Source organism: Caretta caretta, chromosome 3, assembly GCF_965140235.1.
Source record: "Caretta caretta isolate rCarCar2 chromosome 3, rCarCar1.hap1, whole genome shotgun sequence".
NCBI lineage: Eukaryota > Metazoa > Chordata > Testudines > Cheloniidae > Caretta > Caretta caretta.
In genome coordinates, this window is record NC_134208.1 from 116077364 (window position 1) to 116091077 (window position 13714).

Here is a 13714-nt window from a genome sequence, read left to right on the forward strand (position 1 = left end):
GTTTATAAAGTGTGTATCCCAGTCTTTTTCTCCTTGGAGTATATTCTGTGGTATCTGAGTGCGTGGCTATAGATACTGGAACTGTGAAGGTAAGTGTGGTGATCTGTGGGTTTCTTGTATATAACTGTCTGTGGTATACAGGAAATTGATGCTGTTGTGGGAGTGGCTCTGAGTTGATGGATGGGAGGTGGTGGTTGAAGCTGTGGTAGAAATCTGTGAGGGAGTTTAGGTCATCTATCCAGAGGATGAAAATAGCATCAATGTATATTACTGGTTTCTTAGTGCATTTGTCCAGAAATTCTTCCTCAAGGTGGTCCATGAAGAGATTGGCATGTTGGGAAGCCATCCTAGTACCTACAGCTGTTCCCATGGTCTGGACAAAGTGTTTGAATGTAAAATTGTTATGAGCGAGGGTGAAATGGATGAGTTTGGAGTGGATATCTGAATGTAGTCCATTGTCTTGTAGATATTTGAGGCAGGCAGTAATGCTGTAATTGTGAGGCACATTGGATGTCCTCTCCCTATACACTGTGGTGCCAAGGATGGTGTTCTGAGGGAGGTTGTTAATGTTGTGGAGTTTCTAGAGTAAGCAGATTGTATTCTGCCAGAAGCTGACCCTTTTGTGTGGTGAGTGACTTGAGCACGATTTCTATGAATCCTCATATTCCTTCAGAAAGAGTGCCATGGCTGGATATGGTGGGTCTACCTGGCTTCTCTTGTTTTGTGCTTCTTGGGAAGCATGTAGATGGTTTCTGGAGTAAGATCACGGGTGATGAAGTTGTAGACTTTCTCTTGGAGTTGTTTGTGGAGTGATTTGATATCCTTAAATTCTTGGGTGAATTGTGGTGCCATGTCTTGTGAGTTCTTTATAGTAGGTGGTATCAGAGTTGGTTGTTGGCCTTGTTAATATAGTCTTCATGGTTGAGAGCTATGATAGAACCCCTGTTGTCTTTGATCACTACCTGGTGGCTTTTTAGGGACTATATGGCTGTCCTCTCTGTGGTGGAGAGATTGTGGTGGACATGATGTTTAAAGATCTCAGTCAAATTTTTGTGTGAAGCAATCAATGTAATGATAGTGTGGTCTCACCTGCGGTGGGGTGCCCAGTTGATTCTTTTTTTTTTTTTATGTCTGTTGGTGTGGGTGTGGTGGTTGTTGGGGGGTGGTGTCATTATTGTGAAAGAATTCTTTGAGGTGGAGTTGGCAAAATTCTTTTAGTTCTCCACATGTTGATATGGTATCAGATTCTGTGGAGGGGCAGAAATTCAGTCCCTTGAGAGTACAGGTAATTCCGCTCTGGTTAGCGGTAGTATTGATTAAAATGGTTAACTTTGGGGTGCCATGTATGGTCCATGGTTGGTTGGTCCTGAACAGTTAATGTCTTTATTCCTACAAAGGAGGGTGAGTTGCCAGGAGCGTGTGAGAGACAGTCTTTAAAAAAAAAAAATCCTTGCTGGATCCATGGAATGATAAACCATAGGGAAAGCTAGAGATATGCACAATCTGTTTTTTGCTCAGATATGTTTTTCTGAAGTGCATTTATTTTAAATGATACTTTAGCTTTAAGGAAGCTGTTTGGTTGCTGATTACCATGGTCATTTTTCCCCAGAGGGAACATAACCTCAGGCCCTGATGTTAAGTCAGACTTGCTGAGGAAACTGAAGTTAGTACTAGAGGATGCAGCCAAAACCAGTCCGAGAGTTTTGTGTAATTCCATCCTGAGACAAGTGATGACAGGTAGAAACTTGTGATCAAGAGGAGATGCACTCAAAGGTGCAATTAGAACTGTGATAGTGCTGTTAGTCTATAATCTTCCAAATCCTTCTGAAACATCTTTCAGTAGCTTTTGCAAACTTAGTGTTTCTCTGTGGAGTCCCTTGTTTTTAATTGTTTTGATCAAACCCTCCTTATGCTCAGTGAAAACATGAGTATTTTTAGGGTAGTGATTTCAGTGCAGAGACACAGATGTCATTGGGATTCAAGGGCATCAATTCTCCTTCAGTCAAACAACTTTGAGGCTGATGGTAGTTATAGAAGAATTTATGAACTTCCGCAACATGTTTTGGGACTGTATATGATGTTACTTTCTCTAAGGTTTAAATAGTATATTCAACATGCATGTATCAAAAATTTTAGGATGTTTGCACTTGAGAAGTTCTTTCACCTTTTCATTTTTATATCCTTTGTCTGCCCAAATGGCAAATGCCTTGTGTTTTTTTTGTCCTCCGAATTCTTGGATTGCATCTTCAGCAAGCCAAATACAATATTCTGCAATTCTATTTCATGAAATAGAATCAATAGTTTTATATGGAAATGTGTTTTTCTCATGGTATGGATGGATGCTTGTATCCCTTATCAGTTCATTTCTCAGTTTCAGCTAAGCATTGTGCTGAAATATCAATAGTGTTGGGTTTTTTTTCTTCCTGACTTACAGCATCTACCGGTGGACCTGAATATTTAAATTACTTATAGGTTGAAGTGCTTTGCTTCCTTGATTTAGTATTTTGTGCTACTTTGACGGAATTTTAAGGTTACAACTTATCAAATTCAAATCATTGCCCTTTGATCTTTGAAATCACCACCTACCCCAAAAAAAGCGAAAACAAATATCTTCTGAATGAAGATGCTGCTGAAAAGCCTGAAGCAGGGACAGAAACTAACCGTTGTGCCAATGTTTCAATTATGATTAACTATGAAATGCCTCATTCACAGGATTTATATTCATCAGTGTTCTGTCCTTTCACTTCAGTGCACAATGTTTCATTTAGTGATACATTTGATCTTGAGAAATCCAAAGAAACTGATTTGCTGCACTTAGAACCGATGTGTGTTCAATCTTGCCACAAAGTATACATTTTACTTAAATAGAACTCTTTCATTAGCTCCTAGTCACTTGATTTCTACCACTTCTTAAGGCATTTTAGATAAATCCATACACTTCTGTTTGCTAGTTACTAAGCCCTAGATCACCCACTTACAGTAATATCATCTTTCATGCTGTAGTTAGAATGTTAGATTCATGAGGTTTCCTCAGTGTCAAAGACTGAGAAGTAAGGTGAGCTAGCCAACTTCAAATAGAGCCACATTTTAAAGCACCCATCTACCTTTCAGAAGGTTCTGTATTGTGGCAAACAAGCCCCTACGACAGCTCCTATCACCTGCTTCCTTCTTTTCAATATCTAATGATGATTGATTATATTCACTAACCAAACACCTCTCCCAGTCACCAGTGTGTCTACCCAGTCCTTTCCAGTCACTTTTCTAAGTTTCTTATTGTTTTCTAATTGTCAAAACAAGAATCTTGATATCTTCATTACTCCTCCTCAAATTTTTTTCAGTAGTGAAAGTTTTCATTCTGAAGAGACTGAAATTAGCTTTTTCTAGTGATAGCATATATCCTTGGATAAAGTAAAATAGGTCCCTCTATACCCTTCAGTATTAAAATTTGTTACCTGTGCATTAATTTCCTCAGATGTTGATATGTCTATGCTAAGCCATTACTTAGAAGCTAATTTATTATTCTGAATCCTCTTCTGAGTTAAGCACTTGGATGTTGGAAATAATAATACAATGAAAACTATAACACTGATAAAAGTTAACATGACTAATGATGCATAGAGACATTGGAAAAACATCAGTTCACATGTAATGAAAAGAATGCAAACAAAGAAGTGAATTGTTAGAAAAACTCTTACTAGGTCATATTGATTTCTTCAGTCTGCAGGGTAGTCTCTTCTCTGCGTTATTAATTTAAGAATGGCTTTGATTTGATTACCTATTTAAATGAGGTGAACTGCAAATAAAAGGAATATATTAATTGGGTAATTTTTCTTCCAGTTGGTAATTTTAATCTCCTTCAGCTCCAGCACAGTGCTGCGCTGTGTCTAGCCAATCACTGCTACAGAACTGAATTTTGTAAGAAAAGAGTGGCAGGTCAGAAATCAGCAGGCTACAAGTGACCTATCAAGTTGTGAAGGCTTCAGGAGCATAATGTCACTGGAGGTATTTTGATGGTTTGAAGTCAGTTGTTGCCTATAATAAATATTGAGAGTACTCCGCAGAGGACAGTGTAATGTACACTAACAATAATACTTTACATTTCTATAGTGCCTTCCATCTGAGTATCTGACTTCATTTTACAAGCATGAATGAAGTAAGCCTCACCTACATTAGTGATATATGAACCATAAGTGGTGTTATGCCCATGTTGTGGACCGATAAGCTAGGCACATGAGTTATGTCAGTTGACAGAACCTGGAATAAAATTCAGGAGATTCTCAGTCCCTTTTTTTAGCTATAAGAGTTTCCTTTCTCTGCTCTACACAAGCATAGCTTTGCTTGGGAACTTTTGGAAGAGCAGCCAATGCTAGTGCATCTCTAATTTGTTTCTTTCAAAATTTTGTATTCACTTGGACAACATATTTCACTAACACGAGGAGAATTCTACTTATTATCTGATCACATAAATTTGTGTTGAGTGATGAGGTTTTTCTGTTTTCTACTCTGAAGCTGTGCACACTTCTTGGGCAGAATTCCTAGACCTTGCTAACCAGGAATTGAAAATTAAAGTCTCTAATTTAATATTTCCTGTTTCCTCCTTCAAGGTATATTTGATTCTTTAGTTGGAAAGACACCACAAATGACATGTTTCACACACCATACTGCACTTCCAGACTTAATTCCAGGCTGAGAAAACCATGCATTTAAATCCATTAAATAAATGCAATTAATCTCTTCATATTAACCATGTAAATATGAGGATTTCTGAGTGCTTTAGGGAGTTGTCAGGATTAGTTCATTTTTGTAAATTTAGATGTTACAAGGATAAACTGAGACTGAGAGGGCTGAGTGACTTACTGGAGGTCAAACAGTAATTTACAGTAGTTGAATCCAAACGCTTGACTTTCAGACCCCAGCTCTAAGCAATAGACCATAATCAGTCTTTAAGACTTAAGGGTGGGATTTTCCATACCGCATAAGGGAGTTGTGTCCAACTCCCAGTGACTTGGGTGCCTAGCTTCCCCTAGCTTGTGCTCTGTTGAAAATCCAGCTATAAGACCATTTATGAATTTCAAAAGATCACCACCACTATTTTTTATGAAGTGTTGATCTAATCATTTCATAAGCATGTAGCTGGCTTTTTTTCATTGAGTGTGCTGAACAGAGTGTCCTAGCTCAATACCGGTATTACTACATCAGCTTGTCAATCTTAATAGTGCCCACAGGAAAGCATTCTGAAGTGGCTGCTGAATCATGAGCAACAACTGGTATAGCAGGTTATATTAAATGTACCCAATGCCAGCTCATGTTATGCTCAGTGCTATCTCAGCAGCACAAATATTCACTAGAAAAATAAGAGCTGAAAGGGCTTAACTCTCATCAAATCAGTTTTACTTCAGAGCAACTCTGTCTGCCTCAGTGGAGTTACTTTTGATTTACATCTGGGAGAGTGGAGAAACAGGTTCAAAGTTCTTTGCCTATTAGACCTGAAATTTTATCTGAAAAGAAACACCTTTATAGCGCATTGGAGTATTAATTGAGACTGTACACTCAGCTGCATCAGTGAAATCTCCACTGAAGCCAGAGTACTGGAAAACAGAATTTGGTCCAAATGTTCAGTTTTGATTGTATTTATTTTTCAAAAAAGTCATTTTAGCCAAATTGGAGAGCGCATCATAGGATAACTAAAATGATAAATGTATGGGAGGGATTCACCCATGAAAAGACCCTTGTGAAACTGGTGACATTTAGCTTTCAGAGAAGACTAACACAACTTGATTGAAATATTTAAACTAGCTAAGGGTTGTTTACTATGTAAACTTAACAAGTTTACTTTTATAATTTAACCATTGAAACAATGTACCAACAGAACTGGCAATTCATTATTACTTTGATTTGAATCAAGACTGTACAACTTTCTAAACAATTTGCTGTAATTCAGCTACAAATTATTGGGCTCAAGGGTGTTCAGTTACATATTTGGGAAGAATAATTCCGTCTACTGGAGGAATTAATGGGTGAAATTTTATGGCCTGTGTTATGCTGGAGATTCCGTTAGGTATCTTAATGGTCCCTTTTGAGTTTTAAAATCTTTGACTCTTCTTTATTTTAATTTAATTGGGCAAAGTAGACATAGGGGGTATTGGTTTAGATTAATAGGTATAAGAATAATTGCAGCTGGTTTTATTGTACAGAGAAAATGCTGAATAAGTAGGATGGGCTTTCTATTAAAGTATTTAAACAAAAATATTAGGTAACTACAGTACAACTTCAGTTAAGCAAATCTCCATTGCTGGGAACTCCCTTTGTTAAAAACAGCAGTGACCACTGATGTCTGTTAATTACATTGAAAATTCTCTCAATCATTGCTTAGCCTGCCTGCCTCAGTTTCTCATCTCTAAAATGGGGGTAATAGAACACTTCCCTATCTCTCAGGGATAAATACATTAAACATTGAGGTATTCAGATACTACAGCAATCAAGATCCTATAATTACCTAAGATTTAGCCAAACTTATGTATCTCATGATGATCCAACAATAGAAGCTATATATGAAATTAAATTAGATATGTTTGTTTTCTGCTTGGGAGCAGCTGACTGAATTTTTTTTGTGGGGGGGTCAAGAGGCACTTAATTGATTTTTAGTTTGTATCCCCATGTTGGCTATGAAGTGTTAGAATGGGGAAAAATACTATTATTCATACACAGGTAGTTTAAGAGGATAGAGATGTCAAGTGTCATTCAAAAGTTCTAGAAATAATAGGCCATGCCCAGCATCAGGACCTACAAGATTGTGTAGCTCTAACTTTGTTTCTGAGCCATAGGGAGCATCATTGAAAATACTTACTTACTTGTCTCTGGAGTGATCACAATGAGAGAGATGGTGGCGAGTGATGCATCCATTTTTTTTCTTTAATACAGCTGTTGGTTTGATCAAGGGCCAGACATTTAAAACAATTGTGATTTATCAAATAGAGAGATACTGAAAGAAAATGTCAGTTCCTAGCCAGACTTCTTCAGAGATTGGGATCTGCCACAGTCAAGTGGACTGGAGTCTTATTTTAAAGTCATCTGGAAAAAACATGCTGCTTTTATTATCTTGTCTAAAATTGAAAAGATGCACATTGGGGTGGGGAGGAATTTTAATGCACAAACAATGCTCTTGTCTTTTTCTCATTCTGTTATATAATCTCTAAGTTAAAAAAAAAAGCCATTTTAAGGTTTGGGCTCAGAGGCTGGTGGAAAAACTCTCCACTGATCTGGTATAATAGAAAATAATCAGATGCATTTCTAAAGTAATGCTTTGCTTTTTGTGTCATTCTTTACAGACTTCTGTGCTTAATGATTATGAAATAGTACAGATAACAGCAAATTGCGTCCACACCAGTTCTTGTGCAATGTGTGCTCTCCAAATCTCTTGCTTCAATTTGTCTGGGTAACTGGATTGGCAGAAGGAGAGGTGAAAGGCAGAGAGGAATCTCGTTAGTTCAAGTCAAATCTTATTGAAGACATAGGATTGTTCAGACTCGGAGGCCTTTCTGAACATGGAGATGGTTTCACTGGAATTTGAAAGTGACCTACAAAATTTGGCACATGGGGCAGCACTTAATATACATTAGTAGCTGAAAGCCCATGATGTTACATGGGTGTGGCAGCTGAGCCACACAATCCAGTCTGTCGAGTCTACTTCATTACAACCAATGAGATTGTTGTTGCATATAAATTAGCTGTAGAATTAAGATTGGTTGGGTTACCTCTGGACTAGGACTTCTGGCATGATGCAGATATGTGCCTTACTGTATCTGTACACCACATGGGTGTAATTAGTAAAAACAAACTTGCTGAGAATATAAAAATTGGATGGTAACATACTGCAAATCCAGTGATTGAACCTGGTAGTAACCTAAATAAAGAGCCCTGAGCCACACTTGTAGCTGTTTTCATCACTTCACAGTGACTCAGCAGACATTCTGTCTGTCAGAGTGACACACACACATTACTCTGCGATTGAGAAATTAAATCCTGTATGATCAGTTTCTCTGTTGCATTTCCTCCCTTTTAAACCTCAAAATTGAAGCTCTGTAAAATATTCAAATGAAAGCCCAAAAGTACTCAAAATCAGTTTTGGGTCAACTTTGATCTGCGTTCGCATACCCTGTTCTATGCTAAGCAACACTGAGGTTTATGTAGATAGGAAACTTCCCTCTTCTCAGTCAGCCTATCTTGCTCCATCAACATCTCTTCCCCCCCCCCCCGCCCGCCTTTTTTTTTTTTTTTTGAAGATAGCTAAGATGAGAAGAAAAGGAGGACTTGTGGCACCTTAGACTAATATTTATCTGAGCATAAGCTTTCGTGAGCTACAGCTCACTTCATCAGATCACGAAAGCTTATGCTCAGATAAATTTGTTAGTCTCTAAGGTGCCACAAGTCCTCCTTTTTCTTTTTGTGAATACAGACTAACATGGCTGCTACTGTGGATCCTGTCATTAAGATGAGAAAGAGGCTCTAAAGTTTGCTGGTGGGGAGGAGTGTAGCTGAGCAGTGAATCCCCTGAAAACTTGAATTCACTACTTTTGTATTACCATACTACCAAGGAGCCAGAAGAAAAAGATGGCTGATCCAGAGAAGAGCTTAGAATTTTAACTTGAACCCTCAAACTTGCAAAGGCTAATTTCATTCTTCCTTCAAGGAAATGGATTGATTTGTATGACTTGTCTTGCTCTTCTCAGAATACTGGGCAGATCATCAGCTGGTATAAATTGTTCTAGCTCTATCAACTTCAGTTCAGCCTTATAAAGGAGGTCTGGATGTCAAACCTATTTTATGACTTAGCAACTGGTCTGAAATTGCTCAAATGCTGACTTTGAATATTTTTTTTTTTTTGGCTTCATGTCACTGCAGCTGACTATCCCAATTTGTTTCTTGGAGTGAAACTATAAAGCAAAGACATGTATAAATTACAATAGTACTCTTTAGATTTTGATCTTTCTTTCTAAGTCATTCATCAGTGTCTTTGTATTCTCCCCTGAAAGGCCACAAAGTGAAACTCAATTGCTCATTGGATGAAAAGAAAATAATGAATGTATACGATACCAGAGGCCCTTTACCACATATTAAAAACTTCATCTTACGTACAATAAGCAGCTTTTTAGTTTATATTTAAAAAGTGATTCAGCATTTCCTCCAAAGTTCAGGGGCCTTCAGTTAATATTATAGACATACACAATTTTGGTTATTGTCTGGTATTTGGGGACACAATGAGCAGTTGTCAGGGAGGTAGGTGTGACCTTTTATTTAGTGGGGACTGTCAGGAAGTGGTTGGGAGACACTAAAGAAACTTTGGAGACAGATGTGAACTGGCAGTTCCCAACTGTCATTCGACGTGATGTGTGTACACTTTGGACTAGTGTCTAAACCTCACCACCTTTCCAAGGATTCTCCTTTATTTCTAAGTCAAGACAACAAATATAAACCTCACTCTGAACATTTGAGGAGATTCTTCTAGGGTTTTGCCTGGCAAAACTTTAGCCTCAACCCCAGCCTGTTTGCCTTAGAGAAACTCCACGTTTTATCTTTTGAGCTGGACTAATGAAATACTACTGATTGGGCTGTCGAGATGGGTCCATAGAATAGCTTTATATCGCCAATGCAGTACCCTAGAACCTACTATCCTGATACAACTGGGATGAATGCCTGAAATAGCAACATTTAAAATGAACACCTGGCTGAAATTAGCAGAATTAATATTTAGTCACTGCAATCAGTTTATATTGTAACGGTGTGTGTCTTATAATTCTAGTGACTATAAATTGTATGTGAGAGTGTTACAGGACAGAAGGTGGTGGCATCTAATTATACAAAGTGTCTGAAACCTTGTGCTGCTGTACTGAAATCTACATTGGTTTCAGTTTAGGTTTTTGTGGTAACTACGCTAATTAAATGAAACATACTTTTAAGTTCATCATTTCTGGGATAGATTCTTATTTTCCTTGACTGAAGTGAAATGAAAGTCATCCATCAAATTAGAAATTAAATTTTTTGTGGGAGTGCTCACAGAACAATATTAGGATAGGCCAGTAGTTTAAGTCCCAGTGACTAAAAGGTGCTACCATCTGATGACTGTTTACTAGCCTATGTGAAATGAACTGATCTCAATCAAACTTCTTGTGGAGAAGTGTCCACTTACACAACCACTATTGACATTTGCACTATATGCATCCTTGCTATCCACCCAGATGGAATCATTGGTAGGGTCAGGGCCTTTGTCTATGAGGAGGGCCCCTCATAGGGACTGTACAATGCAAGTCTTTTTTAGAAGTGCAATGGGCCTGGACTTAGACACTTGACACTTCTCTTTTGATGACGCTTAAGAGAGCACCGTTCACAACAGAAGTGTTTTAATGTCTTTTTCATACAGCGTGAACAACAAGAAATAGTCTCTGATCATGAGAGAGAACCATTTTGGCCTAAACTGAGTCACCTTGGTCTCGTTGCTATTGCCATTCTGCTTCCTCAAACCCACCCTCCCAAATGTTCGTTGCCTTTGCATGTGGTTTCACCTCTGTAAGTGGAATGCAAGCTCTTTGCAGAAGGGACCAGCTTTTGTAAACTGTTCTGTAGGGTGCCTAGTACAGCTTTAGGTGCTGTAAAATATACTGAATACTCTTCTACTAATTAATAAGGCAGATTTTTAAAAACATAGCCATGTAAACCCATGATATCTCTAAAAACATGTACAATAGGAAAGCTAACTATTTAGGCCTCAATTCAACAAAACACTTGGGCATATGTTAACTTTGATCTCAATGGAACTACCACCTCCCTTCTTAAAGTCAAGTATGTCATTAAGTTGAAGGGCTAGGTCCTGCTCTTGGTCTTGATGTGAGTTTAATCTGTTGACTGCTATAGGAGCAAAGTCAGGATCTTTAACCGTCAAGATAAGCAGTAACAACTCACAATAAGGGGTGTGCTTACACCCTCTCCTCCATTTCAGAGCTCTCACATTTGGTTTATAAACTGAGACTGAGGAATGGGGACAAGATTTACAGTGTTTTGGGTTTTTTTGTTACTGCTGTTTTAACAAGATTCTTTTAAATGTTACTTTACTTATTACTAATAAATACCACATCTTTATGTGGTTGGAACTGCTCTTTTTCCAGCTTGACTTTTTTACATGTGAAATGTTTTGAATCAGATACAGAACATACTGTATAATACTAGAAGGAAGTGGAAAATTTTTAAAATGGGTTTGCTTAGATTGAGGTAGTATCTCTGAAATATATTTCTTGAGCTCAGTCCTGGAGCACAGCCTGCAGATTCAGGTTGTTCTAGTCACACCACTCTATTAGCCAGGGCTTATAAATAATATTAATTCTAATAATTAATATGCCTATTTCAGGCAGTGTGTGGTCTGCTGTCAGCATATTAGCAAGTCACCAGTTCTGCAGCTGATTTTGATTGGATCCCAATTATGCAGCATAAAACAGCAGATGTTCTTGGTGTAATCTGATAGCCGTTTTTATTCTGTATTTTCTAATGTATAATCAAGGATAGAGGGTTTGATGAGACCAAGGCCTCTGTCAAGCCCCCACCCCACTCTACCTCAGACTGCTCTCTGACCTGAATAAGGAACAAACAGTTCTGCAGTAAAATTGTTTCATTCTGTGCTGTACCTTGTCCTGTTTAGTTGGGAAAAATAAAGATCTGTTTGACAATGTTTTTCCATCCTCTGCAAACTTTCTCTATAACTGGATGGTTGTAGGTGGTATGTGTGGTGTGTTTTTGTTGTTTTTTAAATAGGTGAGACAAGAAAAATCCTTGTGCATAAATGTAATGCATCTTACTAGGAATAGATAATAAGCCTATTGAAAGTAATAGTGTCTATTGTGGCAGACCTGACTATAGGGTAACTGTCATCAACCGGTTTCAAATGTAGTGGGGCTCACAGTGAAAAGGCACTACTGCTGGAATACTCTAAACATTGTCACTTTTAAAATGTGTAACTCAAGTTGAAGCCCACCTAGATATGAAATGCAATTAGTTGATTTATATTTGTCACTTCTATATTATGTTTTTATGATTTCATGTATTTTTTTCACTGCCCAAAAGTGTAGTGGGTGCTAAAAATATTCTATGGTCCTTTCTATTCCAAGGACCTTTACAGTACTTCACAATCAGTTACCTAATCCTCCCAACAGACCTGTGTGGGAGGTAGGTAGATAATTTCACCTATGTTCCAGATGACTAAACTTGAGGCATAAAGTTACTTTCCCAAATTGCCTCAAGTCCAGTGGTAGTAATAGAACACAGAAATCCTGCCATCAGTCCTCTGCTTTGACTATTAGAATTGTGATGTCCATTCTTTTTATTAACAGGTTTCAGAGGAACAGCCGTGTTAGTCTGTATTCGCAAAAAGAAAAGGAGTACTTGTGGCACCTTAGAGACTAACCAATTTATTTGAGCATGAGCTTTCGTGAGTGTAGCTCACGAAAGCTCATGCTCAAATAAATTGGTTAGTCTCTAAGGTGCCACAAGTACTCCTTTTCTTTTTATTAAGTAAGTGTTTTGACATATTTCTAACACTACTTCACTATAGGATACTGAAAATGGAACTTGCAATGGAAGTATAAATTCTGTCTTCACTATAGAGCCGCCACCACCAGCACATCCATTAATAAAGCACAAGTATACACCTAATATGCTTGTTTAGGGAAAGTTATCAAATTTCTTATGATTAGAGTGGTCATGAAAAATACTCAATGAGAAATTTAAGATAAAGTATTACAGGAACTCTGGAAAATACTGTTAAGGGATTGTCTATTTTTCTTTAATTCTACTTTTATATTTTTCCTCTGGCTTTACAGGGCACAATGACTACATGTGTCCTGCTACTAACCAGTGCACCATCGACAAGAACAGGAGAAAGAGCTGTCAGGCCTGCCGGCTGCGGAAGTGCTATGAAGTGGGAATGATGAAAGGTGGTACGTACACAACAAACAACACGCTTTTTAGCACTGATGGCTGCTTAACTGGACAACCAACACAATTAAGCAAAGACAACTGTTGTTGGCCAAAAAATCCCAACCATGAGTAAATGAGGGTGATATCCTGGCTGAATTGAAGTCCATGGAAATGTAGCCATTGACTTCAGTGTGAATAGGATTTCACCCCTAATATTTTAAAATTTGTTTCCTCACAAGTGGATTTGTCTGGCCGCAGGCTATCATGAAATCCAGTCCTAAATGTTTGTTTTTCTGCAATATGCCATTCAGCGCTCTGTGAAACACATTGATGGTCTCAGTTCAGGTCCCAGTGGACAGGTATCCACATAGTAAAACGCAGAATCGTTATTGCCATCTTGTGGACTGTTTCTGAGGGTAGGCCAAGACTTGTATGGGAACAGACTGTTAATTATCTTGTGCCTAGGTCAGGTATGAAACACATTGGTGAGGCACTTTGGAGAGACTTGCAGTACTGCTGCTCTTACTGCACTACTGCTGCGGGTTTATAAAGGGTTGCCACCTTCAGAGCTGTTCTAGCACCCTGACACAGTGCACCTGGATTAATTTCCTTTTCCAGTATTGAAATATTCAGGACCGGACTCTCACCTCAGGCCCACTGAGCTAAATCACAAGTAATTACATTGAGACACTGGAGTTACACTGGTGTGAGAGAAGAATTCGCCTTAGATGTCAACAGTGGTTGCTGCACATCC

At 38.2% G+C, this 13714-nt stretch overlaps 1 protein-coding gene across 7 annotated transcripts in view; it reads left to right on the forward strand.

Moving 5' to 3' along the window:
* Positions 1-13714, forward strand: part of ESR1 (estrogen receptor 1) — a 297584-nt gene that overhangs the window by 161783 nt on the left and 122087 nt on the right. For all 7 annotated transcript variants that reach the window (XM_048844214.2, XM_075126808.1, XM_048844211.2 and 4 more), the window contains one exon: positions 12864-12980. In XM_048844214.2, coding sequence (XP_048700171.1) covers positions 12864-12980 — 117 coding nt within the window. The remainder of the gene's footprint in view (positions 1-12863; positions 12981-13714) is intronic.